Source organism: Pararge aegeria, chromosome Z, assembly GCF_905163445.1.
Source record: "Pararge aegeria chromosome Z, ilParAegt1.1, whole genome shotgun sequence".
Lineage (NCBI taxonomy): Eukaryota > Metazoa > Arthropoda > Insecta > Lepidoptera > Nymphalidae > Pararge > Pararge aegeria.
Window position 1 is genome coordinate 7423370 of NC_053208.1, and position 15703 is coordinate 7439072.

Consider the following 15703-nt stretch of genomic DNA (forward strand, 5'->3'; position numbering starts at 1 on the left):
GTAGCGCCATCTAGTAACAGTTCTGTGAATTGGTTTGCAGCGCTATCTAGTAACAGTTCTGGGAACTAGCGGCATCTAGTGACAGTTGTGGGAACTGGTCTTGTTATAAAAGGTGCATTGATAAAGTTAAGAACACTGTTTTACATACTTTCCAGCATAGGATTACCTGAAAGATTTATTAAATAGATATTTATCTAGAAATTGAATAGAACTCGATCTTCAGAGAGGAGTATTGAGACGTTTGATAGATCAAATAAATTTTAAATACAGGGCCTAACACATACAAATGTACATACCAATTATCAAACAGAATAAATCAGAATTTACAAAAATATTTTTCAGAATATTCATTCCATAAAATCTAAAGATGTTGTGTTTGGATAACGAAACTCACCAACAGCTTAGATCTATTAAAATAAAACTTATTTAACAGATGCATCAGGTGTATTATTTACTAATAATATGTCATGGAATAAATATGCTGATTGCATAATATCAAGGGCTTTTTAGAGCTTTGAATGTTTTAAAATCAAAAGGTAAAACCTGCTGGGGTACTAATTCAAAAATTTTACTTTTACTTTACAAGTCTCAAAATCCCAAGTCATTTGGAATATGGATCTTTATCTTGATATTGTTTAAAATTCTAGGTTACGTTTTGTAACAGGGGTCTTTAAAACAACTCCAATTAAAATAATGCAAATTTAATGCAATATTCCTCCTTTAATTATACGATTCGATTTCTTAAAAAATATTTTTTTATTATAATTTCATTCAACTAAAACTAATGTTCTTAAGTAGACTTGTAAACTCTCAATCAATCTCATTAAACATAAATTCCTTATTCTTGCTGCATGGTTTCTTTGAGTGTTTGTAGTTTATCAATTCTTTGAACATTTATAGAACAGAGACCAATCGGTCCTGTTAAGAAGGAATTTATCAAAGCAAATATTTTAATGTTAGTACAGAAACAGATGCTTCTTTTACCAGAAAGGAGTCATTATATTAAAAGCTTTCAAAATTGCCCATATATAGAATTATATACACTGATGCAATAAGTTGCAAATAAAATATAATTTTTATTAATACATAACTATAACCTAAAATAAACTATGTAAAAACTAAATAAAATCTAAAACGTCCTCGAAACCACCGCAGCGAGGCACAGTTCCTAAGATGCTGTCAGCATTGCCCCTCTGGATGGCCAAACTAATTCGTTGGCCAAGGTAACTGCCCGCTCTAGGATCACCGGTAGACTCGATAACCCTTTTCGATAATTCTTTGAAAAGGGCTCTTGCCTCCGGACCCCACGGTCCCAAAGTCTCTACACCAAAAGGCACAAAAATGAAGCTGCTATCCAGGTTTTCATATTTACGCCTCTTGGCCTGCTCGGCACTGGAAGCAGCCGCACCTACCATTGACGAAGTGGCCTGGATGTGTGATGAAATACAATACATTTTTAGCAAAAACAATATAAAACTTTAACGAACAAACTTGTCAAAAAATTTTTGTAGTGCTACCTTATACAGATATTGATAAGAATTTGATAAATATTTTGGTGAAGGAATGGCAAGAGATACATGACTTTCATGAACCTGCTACCAAGGGATTGTGGTATAATTATGTAAATAAAAGGCCGAGGTTTTGTAAAGATAAAATTTATAGAACAGAAAATATTACTTACTATATTTGCGGTTTAAGATTTGGACATTGATTGCTCCCTTAATTTACCCAGAATGAAAATGATTGTCTCTCCATCGTGTAATCTTTGTAATAACAATGCACGGATTTAAATTATTCTTTTCTACTGGATAGCTTATACTATCAGTTAGCTTAGCCAAAATTTCCTGTATGTCTTATAAATATGATTGGAGATAGAGGACACTACTCCACAGCTGAAAGCAGCAAACCCCTCATTTAGGGCTTAAAGATACTAAATATATATGAAATTTTGACACATTTATGAGAACTTCACTGCTAGGACCAAATAAAAAAAGTTTCGAAATTCCAATGACGGGCACCCATCCTACCTACTAAAATGTAGTGCTGCTGTTAAGCTACATTTTATTTGTAGTTGTTTGTTATAGGGGATTTAAAGTATTTTAAATAAGGCAAAATGGGAATCGGTCTTCGGGACAGCCATTTGCGATAGGAAATGTTTACGTTATTGAAGGTTACAAATAGTGGGTGATTAAACCTCCAAGAGCGAGAACAGATATACCTACTACTCGCCCACATCCAGTCGTGCGTTTAAATATTATGTTAAAATACTATATTATGTACTTAATATCATAGGTTTTCATATTTGGCACTTACAGTACTATTGAAAAACTTTACGTTTGGTAACTGATTTATTGCGGTAGGTGTAGACTACGAAGCAGTACTCTGCGTCCCGTTAATTACGCGGGCGAAGCCGCAGTGCACATCTAGTTAGAAATATTTGTACAAATTTATCGATAGTACAATTCGAAAAATTTAATATATATAGAGGTTATAAAAGTTATTTCATAAGATAGAAGATAAGAAATAGTAGATAAAATAAAGAAGATAAGAGATTTCAAGAGACGAAGAAGAAGATGTTATGAGATAAAAAATAAACTGAGAAGATTAGAGAAGTGGATTACTGAAATTTAATACCTACAGGATAAGAAAAATTTTCAAAATGCGAAGAGAAGAATGAAACATTGTGATGAATCATTACAATAATGATTATAAATGAAAATAAAACATCAGTGAAAATAGGACTGAATAGATTTCGGCTTATTATGAACAATAAATACTCGAGCATAAATTATACGATTGAATAGGCTGTATGGTCAATGATCTTTGCCTGTCCGGAAGAGAGCAAATTAAAAAACAACAACATGTAAAAAAAAATGTTGGACTGTAGACTTCTTGTCAGCATGACATCCAAGTTTCCAAATTTCACCACTTGGGGATAGACCGTTACTAGTTTGCTATCTGTAACAGCTCAGTCCATCACTCGCGAATTCGATCAATAGCGAGGTGAACCTTGGTTGTGTGTTGGTTAGCGCTCGGTGGGTTCAAAAATGGCTCTGTTCAGGATCACGTCTTCTAAATTAATTGAAATACAGGTAATTTTTATACATAAATATTTATAGTGTACATGTTCATCCTTAATTCATACAATTTTTTGAAGGATTTTTATCCTAAGCATAACCTTCTTTGCCACATTTTTCGGTCGGTGTTCGAAGTTATGTAATGTGAATAAAACTATTTTGGGAATAAGTGTACAATATTTTCATTAATGCGATGATATCTGAAGGTTTTTTAATAAAGTGAAGCGTGAAGTCTTAAGCGTCTAAAACAATTCATAAATTACGAATTATTTTTCGCGGCAAACATAACTAAGGACACGCTTCTGTTAGAGCTGAAATAAACTAACGTGGATGCTATTAATTTATACGAAAATAATATTACATCTAAGTACTTAAGCAGGTTGGTCTATCATCCACAAATTATATAATAAAAATATTCACTTTAGAATTAAAACTAGTGCATATGCACATTTTCATACGTTGATTTCCAATGTATGTAAATGTGCGTTTTCACGATAAATATAAGCTATTTCGCATGCTGTGCAATAAATATTATTTAAAATATCAAAAAGATGTTTGATAAAAACTTAACTGATGAATAATTATGTTACTCCCGTAGGCGACCGCCAGAACTTTTTGTGTTAAAAAAAATTGCCCAACAAACAGTTAGCATACATGAAAATATTTTTTAACTTGAACATAGATGTTCGTAAATAATTATTATACATTAAACACATTTATATCATGGGATATTAAGGTTTTCTAGTATTTTATAACTGACTTCAATGAGATATATATTTGCTATTTGACCCCTATTTATGTGTTGAAGTAGTAGAAGGGGGTTTAATTTTTTATATGGCCAGTGCTAAGTCTGTTTTGCTTTATAAGGTAGTGACTTCACTGGGCTTTATCCTTGCTTTGATGCCTACCATAGCAATGTAGTTAGCACTTTCAAATCCCTGATGAACCCTGCATACCCTGGAACCAAACATAAAAGAAACTGGTTTTTACTGGCCAGAGCAGTGTGATACTGTAGGCCTTAAAGGATTATAATCATCAGTGTATTCAGGTACATGGTATACATTCCCCTTTGGGTTTCTTGGGGCAGTGGCTATGCAAGGCTTAAAGATCAATTGACACCAACTGTCAAAAAATCAACCATTTAATATATATATGAAATTGTCTATATTTTCACTTATTGTTGAAGGTCAATATTAAAAACATCTAGTTCAGTTGCATTCATAATTTTAAATACCTCTTATAATTATCATCATTACAATATTTAGCTGCAGCCTCTAAACATTTTTTTGTTGTTTGTACAAAAAGTGTTTAAGGTTAAAAAATACATTCTACATAAACATAATTTGGTGTAATGCAATGATATTTACAGGCTCCCATTCTTTTATCATGATAGTATTCATTAACCAAATTACAGTGACACAGGCTTGGGTCAATATATACATTTCATTTAAGTTAGGTATAAATGCTGCTTACTATAAAAATATATGCATGGCCACAAGCATTCAATAGTATACTCTTTAATTAGAACACTGGTGTTATGTTTTACTAAAATGATGGGGTAAATGTGTAAGTTCAATTATAGGTTAATATCAAGTATGTATGTTTATTTTAAAAAGATAATTTTGTAAATACTTCCCTTTATAATCTGTTCTATTACTAAAGCATATCTAAGTAATATAAAACCAGCACATCTTTGAACACAAGCAATTTGGGATAAATTAGGTTTTTGTAGAGTAATTGTGGATGTTTTTTTTTATTTATAAATTAATATAATACTGACTTGACTGTAATTTCGCCTAAGAGATATAAGTACATACAATTCCCTTGTGATTAGTATGCAAGTCACAAACATTATTTTCGTCTTTTTTTTGTATCTAGATTGACCAGCCGGATGGTGACTAGCCACAGCTTCCTACCTGATTCTATTCAGCCCCAATATAAATTATTGAGAGATCCAATCCCTTTTACATTCAACCAATTTAAATTGTATGCTCCATCAATTGGCATTCATCCAAGCAATCTGCAAACTTTTTTTGACTATTTATCATAGTCAGTATTTCGTACAGTACAATTAATGATCAACAATCGAAAGTTAACGAGTTCTTGTAAAAGGACTCACACTTTTATTGGACTAGAATGTACCTAGATACATTTAATTAAATATGTATTTGAATAAATAAGATATTTATACAGTATCTACAGTTTCAATTTTACATCAATTGATGGTTTTGCTCACTGCTTTTATGCAGATCACATAAAATTCCACTTAAGCTTTACCTTGCCTTATGAGTTTGTTTGTTTGTGTTATAGTAAGGGAGAGATAGAGCATTATAGTTGTACCACAATATGTCAAAGGGCAGTTTTTTTTTTACCTTATAAGTTTCCGAAAATGAGCTATGGCCGATTTAGATGCTGTATTGTCACCTGAACGCTTCTGGGCTAGTGCTTGAATGAGTTAAAGGTAGAAAGGAAGCTAAGGAATTTACTAATGTAATTTTTCGCTTTAATTGTAAATGCAATATTGTCTTTCTAACTGTGAACATTTTATCTCAATCGGTTTTATTCTGCTGAATGTATTAACTAAAAAAAAACATTACAACTAGAGTGTGCTCAGAAACTATTCTATTTATTTTCGTCCTAAGCTTTCTATTCTTCGCAAGGGTTTGCACCGGCAGTTGAAATTCCACGCCACGTACGAAGCGCATTGCTTGCTCATTTCACATGGCTATGGAACGAAAAGTTCTGAATTGTTCTCGTGGCTTCTAAGTATCTCGGCGACGTCTCCTATATGATAAGAGTGTAGACAAGCACGCTTAATTACTTAACATCCATTACTCCGGCAGCTCTAACAGGCGTGCGATGAGAAAATGATGCCTAGCATTTTCTTCTATTTCTATTAGATGAGACGAGAAAATGGGTAGACAGAATTATAATGTGGTATCCATGTTTACCCTACTACCTAGGTAACTTGCTGTACACTGTACAGTATACTAAATGTTTATTATTTCTTAAAAATACCTACTGTTTTAATTACATACAATACTTTGCAATATAAAGAAAAATGTATATCATTTTCCATTATTAGGTACATTGTATTGCCTTTCAGACAATGGCTCCAATGTTAAAATAATTAGTTATAGGTACATACGGATTCTGTATTAGGTAGGCACCTATATGGGCATACTTACCGACAAAATACAACCTTCTGTAAAAAAAAAGTCGTACTGGATACTATAAAAACTACCGATTTTTCCTTTTACGACTTTTCATGAAGGAAGGTCATTTTAAGCTAATAAAACACCGCTAAAATTTTCCTTAGATTCGATGACAAGTAACTAACTGTCTAAGAAAACCAATTTATGTCAATACTCTTCACTTAATGTTATTTAACATTAACATATTTAAGTGGCCTAAGCTATATCTGGGTAGCTATAAATTAGAACAAGTTGTCAACTGTGGCTTCTTTAGACCGTTCTTAATACTTCAGAAACCTTTTAAGATATAGTGTAGTTGGAACAAGATTGAATTCTGATCCAAATCGCGTAACCAAGGCTGTAATACACTTGTTTAAACATTGATATACTTAGGTACCTATTCATTTAAGACAGTTTCAAATTCTCCGATGTACTTATGATACCTGCACAATATTATGTTATACGTATGATCTCTAGTACAGGTCTGTACGCGTCTGTACTAATTTATTAACGAAATTAGAATAACTTCAATTAATCTAAACGCAGCTACTACATTAAAAATCAGCTGCTCATGTTATGTAACAAAAAACAACAATTCTACACAACTTCTCTCTTTTACACCCAATTTACGCACGTGATATAATGACATTGAATTCACCTACGTAGTCTTATCATGGGCTATCTTATCAAATGAGATATTCTGGAGCTGTTCGATCGAACTGTACAATTACAATTATATAGAGTACGATTCTAGTACATCTAAAAATATAGGCTCGACCAAATCAGTCTCGGCTAGCAGATCGATTATGTAACGCTCGCGGGTTTGGCAAATGCTTCGCTGATTAGTGCGCTAAAACTTAAATCTATTTATAAAGGTAGAAACGTATAATTACGCATTTTATTTAACATGGGTTGACCTCACAGCATAGCTGGGTAATACCATAATAATTAACATCCATCCTTGTTATATAAAAATTACTGACTAAGCTTCCGTATGTTCGTTCGTTCAGAACTCGAAAACTAGTCAATGTTTTGATTTTAGATTTAAACAGCTTTGTTTTTATTTTTTCGATATAACCTTTTTATTTCTATAAACTCCCACGGAAGCTAAGAATTAACATCAAATGGCAACAGCGTTGCCGGGTATAAATGTTAATTGATCCATAATGAATAGAACTAAAGAAGGCATTAGTTAAAGGAGACAAAATGATACTAAACGAACTGGTGCTCGTTAAAATTTGGACGGTTTAGAATAATAAATTTTCCTGTGGTTTACGGTTTAGAATAATAAATTTTATGTTTAAAACAAAATATTACTCAAGTAGTATTTAAAAGTTGTAGCTACCCGATGATTAACAGTGTTAGTTAAGCGTTATTAGACTCAACCAAGATATATTATCGACGCAACAGTGACTCATTGAAATTTAGCCCCCACAGCGGAATCAACCGGATCTAGTTAAAACGGCATTTTAAAATTCAAGTAAAGAGTTGGAAAAGTAGGCCATGTGGTCACAACTGAGATAAGTATAGGATCACACGTCGAATCACGCGAGTGTTTTTCGCGATTAACCGCGTAACGCGCTCCATTACGCAATGCGCTGAAGGTTATTATATATCGTTTCAAAGTCGTTCGTAGTATTTTGGCGCCGATTTTGTTCCGTTACGCTATGACATCACTACTAATATTTTGCCACGCACACCTCGTTATACGTTATATGAAGTTAACTAAAGATGCCTGTTTAACACGTATCTACCGATTTTTTTTTTTTAAAACGTGTTTTGTTGTTTTTACTTCAAGCAGTTGCGAGGAGTAACAAGTTTATGGTCTATTCCATGTTAATATAACAACCATCATCAAGGTTAAACTCGAAATGATTTTCATAGTTTATTTCCGAATTTAAACTGCTAATACGGCTACTACTACTGTATGTGAGGCAAGGTGACCGTGATCAGTGATCACAGAATAAATAAATTTTAAAGGTAAGCACTTACGCACCTTCTCCAGGCGTCTAGAAATTCCAGCAAGAATGGCATGTGGCGGTTATTAGTTCAGATATACCCAATCCTTTCGTAGCTGCTGTCTACAACCTAGAAAAAGCTCCATAACAAACTTAAACTTTGTAGGCTTAATATTTTCGGTCGATTAGTTAGTATATCTTAAACAGGTTAATAGATTTTTTAAACTTGTATATAACTTAGTCAACCCGCACTGCGCCAGCGTGGTTGACCTACGGTCTTAAGGGTTAACCCTTTCTAAAATTTCTGTAATAGGTTTGATATTATGATGAGAACATTATCTACAAAGTTTATTTTGCGTACTTTCATAGTGTTATGTCCTATGGAATCTTGTTATGGGGTAAAGCAGCTGATATCGAAACTATATTTATATTGCAGAAAAGAGCTGTACGGTCAATATATAAACTTAAATCACGCGAATCCCTCCGTGAGAAGTTTAAAGAAATAGGCATACTTACTGTAGCTTCACAATATATTTATAACAATATAGTATTTGTAAGACAACATATTAGTCTTTATAAACAAAAAGTGGACATAAACAGTCGACTTACAAGAAATGGTCATAAATTAGTGTCATCTGCATATCGTCTGCGTAAGGTACAGGGATCATTTGTGGGATTGAGTATACGCTTTTATAATATGATTCCTAAGGTGATTTTGGACCAGCCAATGCACAAGTTTAAAGAATTTGTTAAAACACATTTATTACAGCGAGGTTACTATACAATTGATGAATTTTTTAATGACAAGGTTGCTTGGAAGCATCCGGCTCCGCTTTCAGCTCTCACAAGATAGAAAAATGAATGTTAAAATGCAAAATGTAAATTGTTGATGTTGGAAAAGAGCAACTGCTGAGTTTCTTGCCGGCTTCTTCTCGGTAGAATCTGCCTTCCGAACCGGTGGTAGAATCACTACAAACAGACAGACTTGACGTTTCAAAAGTGCTTATATTAGGCCTACTTGAAATAAATGAATTTTGAATTTTGAACTCTCAGGCATGCGTGTTTCCCCGAAAAATTTGATGCGCTTGTCGATTTACAGGGCCCAGCCTTCGCTGGGAGACAGTTCGATCAAGGCGGCTGAAGTCCTAACCACTAGGCTATCACCGCCTTCGTATCATTGGATTCGTCTTCTTATTGTCGTTAAATTTTCGAAGTCACAAAGAAATCAATAGACAAAGATCCATTAGGCAAGGCCTAATCAAACGGGTTGATAGATTGTGATTAATAAGGTATCGTTATTCTTGCGTCTGTTGCTAGAGCGAGACTGGGTGGGTGACGTCACAAAAAATAGCAACGGAAAAATATTATTTATATTTATACAATAAAAATCAACCGCGTGAGCTAACCTTCAATTCAAGTTGTATAATAATAAAAAAGAGATGAATATTACCATGAAAGATGGTATGTATGGTGAGGTATCCTCAAGGAAAACTTATGGGGATTCTACCGAGCTTATCATTGTGCGGTAACTATATCGTCTACGTTACGACCTCCTTGGAACATCGCAATGACGTTTAAAGGTCCCCATACACAAGACGATCTGTCGTTTAAACCTGCCAGTAAAGAAAGTGTATGTCAATATCGATTTCCCTAATCGAAAGCGACATCGTGCAACGCAACGAGTCTTGCGATCTTGAATATCATCATCAAAACTTACTTTGATACTTCCCAATGACCATAGAAGTAAATATGCGAGGGCGTACAGGGGACATGACCGCATACGAGTTGGTTTTACTTTCAAAGTGCCCCAAGAGATATTTCAGAATAAAAAAAAATGTCCCTATTCTCTTGGAAGTGTTTTAACCAATATTCTGACATTTATATATGATAGGAGGTCATCATCATCATCATCCTCACATCAGCCGGCTTGATAGATTTTACACACTCTTGAGAATATTCTGGAGAACTCTCAGACATGCAGGTTTCCTCACGATTTTTTCTTCACCGTTGAAGAAAGTAATATTTTAATTTATTTAAACGCAAATAACTTGGAAAGTTAGAGGTGCATGCTGGGATTCGAACTCGGCCCCTCCGAAAGTCAAGTCGAAGTCCTACCCACTGCGGTCATCGGTATCACCGCTTCAAATTCAAGTTCATAGGAGGTCATGTGAATATTATTGAAATGTTTATATTCAGAAATCAATATTTAATTATGACTAAATATTTTTAAATGTTTTATCTTATTAAGTAATAGAGTAGGTTAAAAGAAGAAAACAAATGATTTTTAATGAAGATCTCGAGGTTTCAGTCGTATGTTATGCTAAACCTTCTTCAAACACAGAATCGGAATCCGTGTACTTTATTAAACCTAAAGAGAGTATGTCTCAACGCTTTTATATCTAAGAAAATACTGTTTTAGAAACCTAGTACTTTTAAGAACCAAGGTTGAAACTGCGATGCACAGTGTACTTCCCCTATGCCATTTATCAACATGTGTTCCAAGATATTTGCGGAGATCTGTACATACAACAATATATTTTTTATACGTAGAGCGAGCTATATGGACAGCCTTGAATTTGTACTTTAACCCCAATGTGGATGACAGATAAACTGGTTTTATATTAGGAATAGCTAATCCGGTCAGTGGCTAGTTAGCTTTACAATTTAAATTAAGTCCGAAACCTAGATTTTTTTCTTGTTTCGTACATTTATGAAAGTAAAATTTTTAGAATTGAATTCAATCTTATTTTTATTATACATTTCAATTGTATTGTATTTTAACTTTTAGTTATTTAGTAGGGCATTTATTCTTTTTATTTTAATTTAAAAAATGGATAGTTGACATACCCTTGCAAGTGTTGAAGATAGTTAGTAGGAAGAGCAAATAAATAATAAAGTATTTTTACCATTTTTGCACGGAACCCTATAACTGGAAGTAAATGAAACAGATAGTATTAACTATAAATCCAGCTACATAATAAGTACGTGCACTAACGATGTCAATAATATTAAACTCTGACCCGCGGTTGACCTCTGCTCAGCTTTGATTAACCATCGGCCAACGTTAATATAGTGATTGTTTGATTGAACTGTCCAATCGGTGTCATCGCGTTTCCATTTGTCTACTCTCAAATTAAGCTGGCTTTGATTAGCTCTAACGGTTCAATTTAGAACGAGGTTGTCTTCTTAAACAACTTAAATTAGCGAAGGATTATCTAAATGATAAAAAGCTTTGTTATGAACTATTTTTCTTTAAATAGTTTTAAATGGCAATATGGGATGGTGATAACAAAAAGAACACCCGGCTGAGTTTATGGTGGGCATCATAGACCACGGCGCGTCTGACGCCTCGTAGCTTTAATTTTAAGTTTACGAATGTAGTTATCGCCATCAACTCAGTAAAATTACAGATTTTTTATGTAACGTACGCATAATAATTCATGGGACTATTTAAAAAAAAATTGACTTTAATTTTGACATCGAAGTGATTTCATGTAAAGATCGCGTCATGTAATTGTGATGAATGGGAAAATCTTATTTTACAAACAGAAAGAAAACAAATTATAAAAAAAGCTATTATAAAAAATATATTATACATGCGCACAGGCAGCCTTATCGCTTGAAGCGATATCTCCACTAACCTCCAGACAACGTTTGGTTCAAGAAAGTTTTTAAGTCCAGACACGTAAAAGTGCGACATTCAATTTAGAGAATTGTAAATATACATTAAATTTATAGTATTAATCAATAAAATAAACAAGTTACGAGATTGACTAAATTTTGAACGCATTCCGCCACCAGACACTCCTACGGGACTCGGGGCTATTAATGCATATACATTCTAGGTTTAGAACTTTAATGCAAAAGATCTTCGATCTTTGATCCGCCGATGGAGGTGCATGCTAATTAATTCCTATAATGACTTAAACCACTCTCAAGTAAAACGTGTGTTTTACTATGACCATGAAATAATTCCAATAAACCTATTTAATATTGTAATACCACAGTTGTACAATCTATACAGTTGAGCAACACGTTTAGGGCGCGGGCGCGAAATAGGCGGTAATTTATTCGATAGTCAAAAAAATATTTTGAATACTGAATTCGATCGTTTTTTGTATATTTTGTAGCAATGAATTACGTGAATATTAACTATATCATGGATGACAGTTTGTTGGTTACGCTTTTACGCTTTAAGTCAAAGTCAAAGTCAAATATTACTTCATTCAAATAGGCACAAAAATGGCAGTTTTGATGCGTTGATTAAATACAATGCGTGAATGTAGTTATCGCCATTACTACTCAATAAAAGTGAGTATACATTCAAAAACTTAAAACTAAAGCTACACAAGGTTCCAAACGTGGCCTGGTTTAAGAAGAAGCCCTCAACAAACTACGCCGGGTGTTCTTTTCGTTATAACCATCTCACATTGCCATTTGAAAATATTTAAATTTATATATATTTTTGTGAACACACATTAAATTTTCAAATATATATTGGCTATACACTGTCATTATTTTACATATATTTAACTAAAGTAACTATCGCGAGGGATGGAAAAATAACTTTTAGAAAGAATAGCACGATTCGATTGACCAAATCTGCATTAATGTAAATGAAGCCGCGGGCAAAAGCTAGTAATAGATTCAAATGTCACTATGTAAGGTTCATCTTACGATTTGAACTAAAAATGTTAACTCCCCTCTACATCTATTTAAATATGAAGCTGTAAGTAGAGCATTACGTAGTACTTATAAAATATTCGTGTCTGGTGGCGGCGGTAGTATTGTAGCGTCAAAGTTTACCTTCGCTTCCTAAGGGAAAAACCTACCGTCGTCATATCGCTCGTTCCGAGAACCCATAAACGAGCGTTGTTTTCAACCAACCAAAGTCGAGTAGCATTCAGAGTTCGATGCGAACTGCTTGAAAGCCAAATATTCTTAATTGAGAGTTTTTATTTTTATGTGCATATTGTCCGCTGTTTCTTGACCGAAATGCGTATTTTTAATGTTTTTTGATGCGACGTATGAAGTCGTCGCAATAATGAATAATGTATCTTCCATCATCAATATCTTCCATCCTATCTAGTGTTACTCTCAGCAATATCAAAAAATATTGAAGTTAACTACGCTAGTAATAAAATTTTAAAATTATAATTTCTTCATTTAGGAATTTGGAATCAGTTGATTAAACTAAGTTGCTAATCGAACATGTTTTCTGCTGCATGTTTGGTTCCCAATTGGTCTCTCCGGCTACAGGTTAAATAATAAATAATTAAAAAATAACAATTTGAAATACACCAATAACTTTATTTGTAACATTATTAACTGTGTGGGGTCGGCACATGACAACATAATATTGTCTTCTTCTAATATTAATAATCCACAAATAATTCTTTTGAAAACAGCAATTGTTAAACCTGTCATCCCATTGAAAAATATATTAGATACGAAAGTATTACAAGGCAAACGTTTCAGTATGATAAATATGTTGTCTTATTATAGGTATATGTTATTGCGAGTATATACAATATGCATTTATAACTGCTTCGCTTATTTTGTACAGTGACGCTTCAAATAAAACGGGGATAAGTAAAAAAAATAAAAAAAAATCTTAAAGAATGCAACACAGCGTTGCCTTTCTTTATAACACTTTCACAGACTTCGATTTGTTAAAAGTAAATCACGTTTTATTTGAAACCGAAGAAAGCTTCTTTCTCACGTACTCATAAGATTCTCGTCTTAATTTACTGTGTAACTTGACGAGAATGTATTTAAAAGGACCACGGAAGAAAGATTAATATGTTTTCTTTTGTTTATAGAAAGCATGCCCGACGGCATCTATCTTACTGCGAAGCCTCAGCGCGGAGCAGACCAACTTGAAGAGTATTCTTCAAGAAAAGATCCCCAAAGAGCAGGAAAAGATCCGCGAGTTCCGTAAGAAAAATGGCTCCACCAAAGTGGGTGAAGTCACAGTTGACATGGTGAGTATTTTAAACAGAGACTTCATTTAGTATGATAAAAGCCCATTGAACCTAAAAAAAAAACGCGACTTCACCGAGACCAATAAATCTTACAAAATAGGTCGAAACACTCGTAGTGTTTCTCAGTTGTAGTAAATTTGAATATGGATAATATTTCACCTTGTGCTAGATGGAAATGGAACAAGCCGTCTTCAAAAAGGGTTGGATTTCAATAGATGTAGAATTTACACTATTTAGCGTTCCGATCTAGAAAATAACTAGCAATAACTTGATCTCTACATTATTATCCTTATTAATGTCCCACGGATGTCGCAAGGAGACATCTTTCTCCCTTGGGAAAGGCCACAAATGATCTTCTCCCACAGTTTTATCAACTCTGCGCACAGGTGGAAATGATACAAATAATATACGTATCTTCTACTATTCTCTGTTGTTGTGCCTTGGCAGGTGGACTCGTACATATTATCGCCTGTCAGGGCATAAAATCTTTTTCTCAAGCCTATGCTGCCCTAGAAAATTCGACAAGACAATTTCTTGACCGATTCACACAACGACAAACTTCTTTTCCACAGTCGTACATGTTAACCACGAGGCAGTTGTTGGCTATTGTTGATAAAATTCCCGCCTGTAACTAACTCTTAACCGAGGTGAAGCGTGGAGTCTGTTTACAAATCAATTTTTTTTAGAAATGTTGGAACTCATGAGCATCGATAGATTGAATGCTGTTAATTTTCCTCTATGTATTCTATTATTCCTTATTTCACTTTGTCTTGTTGAAGAGTAATTTACTGAAACTACTTAAGTCTAATTTAAAAGTGTAACGAATCCTTTGACAATCTGCAAATTACCTTATGTCCCAATTACGTATTTATGCACGAGGAAAATGCTGCTTTATGGAGGTAGAAACGTTTTATCGCTACAATAACCTTTGTTGTAAATACATTGTCATGCATTATTTATAAGCATGCAAAAGGGAAAGAGTTAATACAAAAGTTAAATTATACCCTTGTAAACTGTCGTCCTTTTATCGAAATCTTCAACTCATATTAGTTATTTATTTTATTTATTTATTTATAATGCAGCATTCATTTATTTATTTATTCAGTTATAATGCAGCAAAGCCATTTGCTCTTCCAGCCACTTTTCACCTTTTATATCCTTATATCGGAGATGCTTTTGAAATACTCCACCTTTTAGGCCTATACTACTTGCAAGGATATTGTAGAAATGCGATTAACACACAGCATACACAAACTGACTCTGAACGGTCAACTTTACTCTGAAGTTATGTATTTTCCTGTTGAAATCCGGGATAACCATCGAATTTTACGAGTTGTGTAAACGCGGGGTATGAATTTAACCTTAGAAGAAAGAAATTAATTCGTTGTGTTACCTCTTCAAGAGTCTGGTCTAAGAGTAGTATTATACTTCTTAGTTTGCCATTTGGATAGCACATTTGGATTTGTGTTTCATGAAATTGGCTTCGTTGT

At 33.6% G+C, this 15703-nt stretch overlaps 1 protein-coding gene across 1 annotated transcript in view; it reads left to right on the forward strand.

Moving 5' to 3' along the window:
* The first annotated feature begins 2932 nt into the window (after positions 1 to 2932).
* LOC120636134 (probable citrate synthase 2, mitochondrial) overlaps positions 2933 to 15703 on the forward strand; it is a 33563-nt gene continuing 20792 nt past the window's right edge. Inside the window, exons 1-2 of the mRNA XM_039907441.1 lie at positions 2933 to 3092; positions 14052 to 14213. Coding sequence (XP_039763375.1) covers positions 3048 to 3092; positions 14052 to 14213 — 207 coding nt within the window. The 5' untranslated portion in view covers positions 2933 to 3047. The remainder of the gene's footprint in view (positions 3093 to 14051; positions 14214 to 15703) is intronic.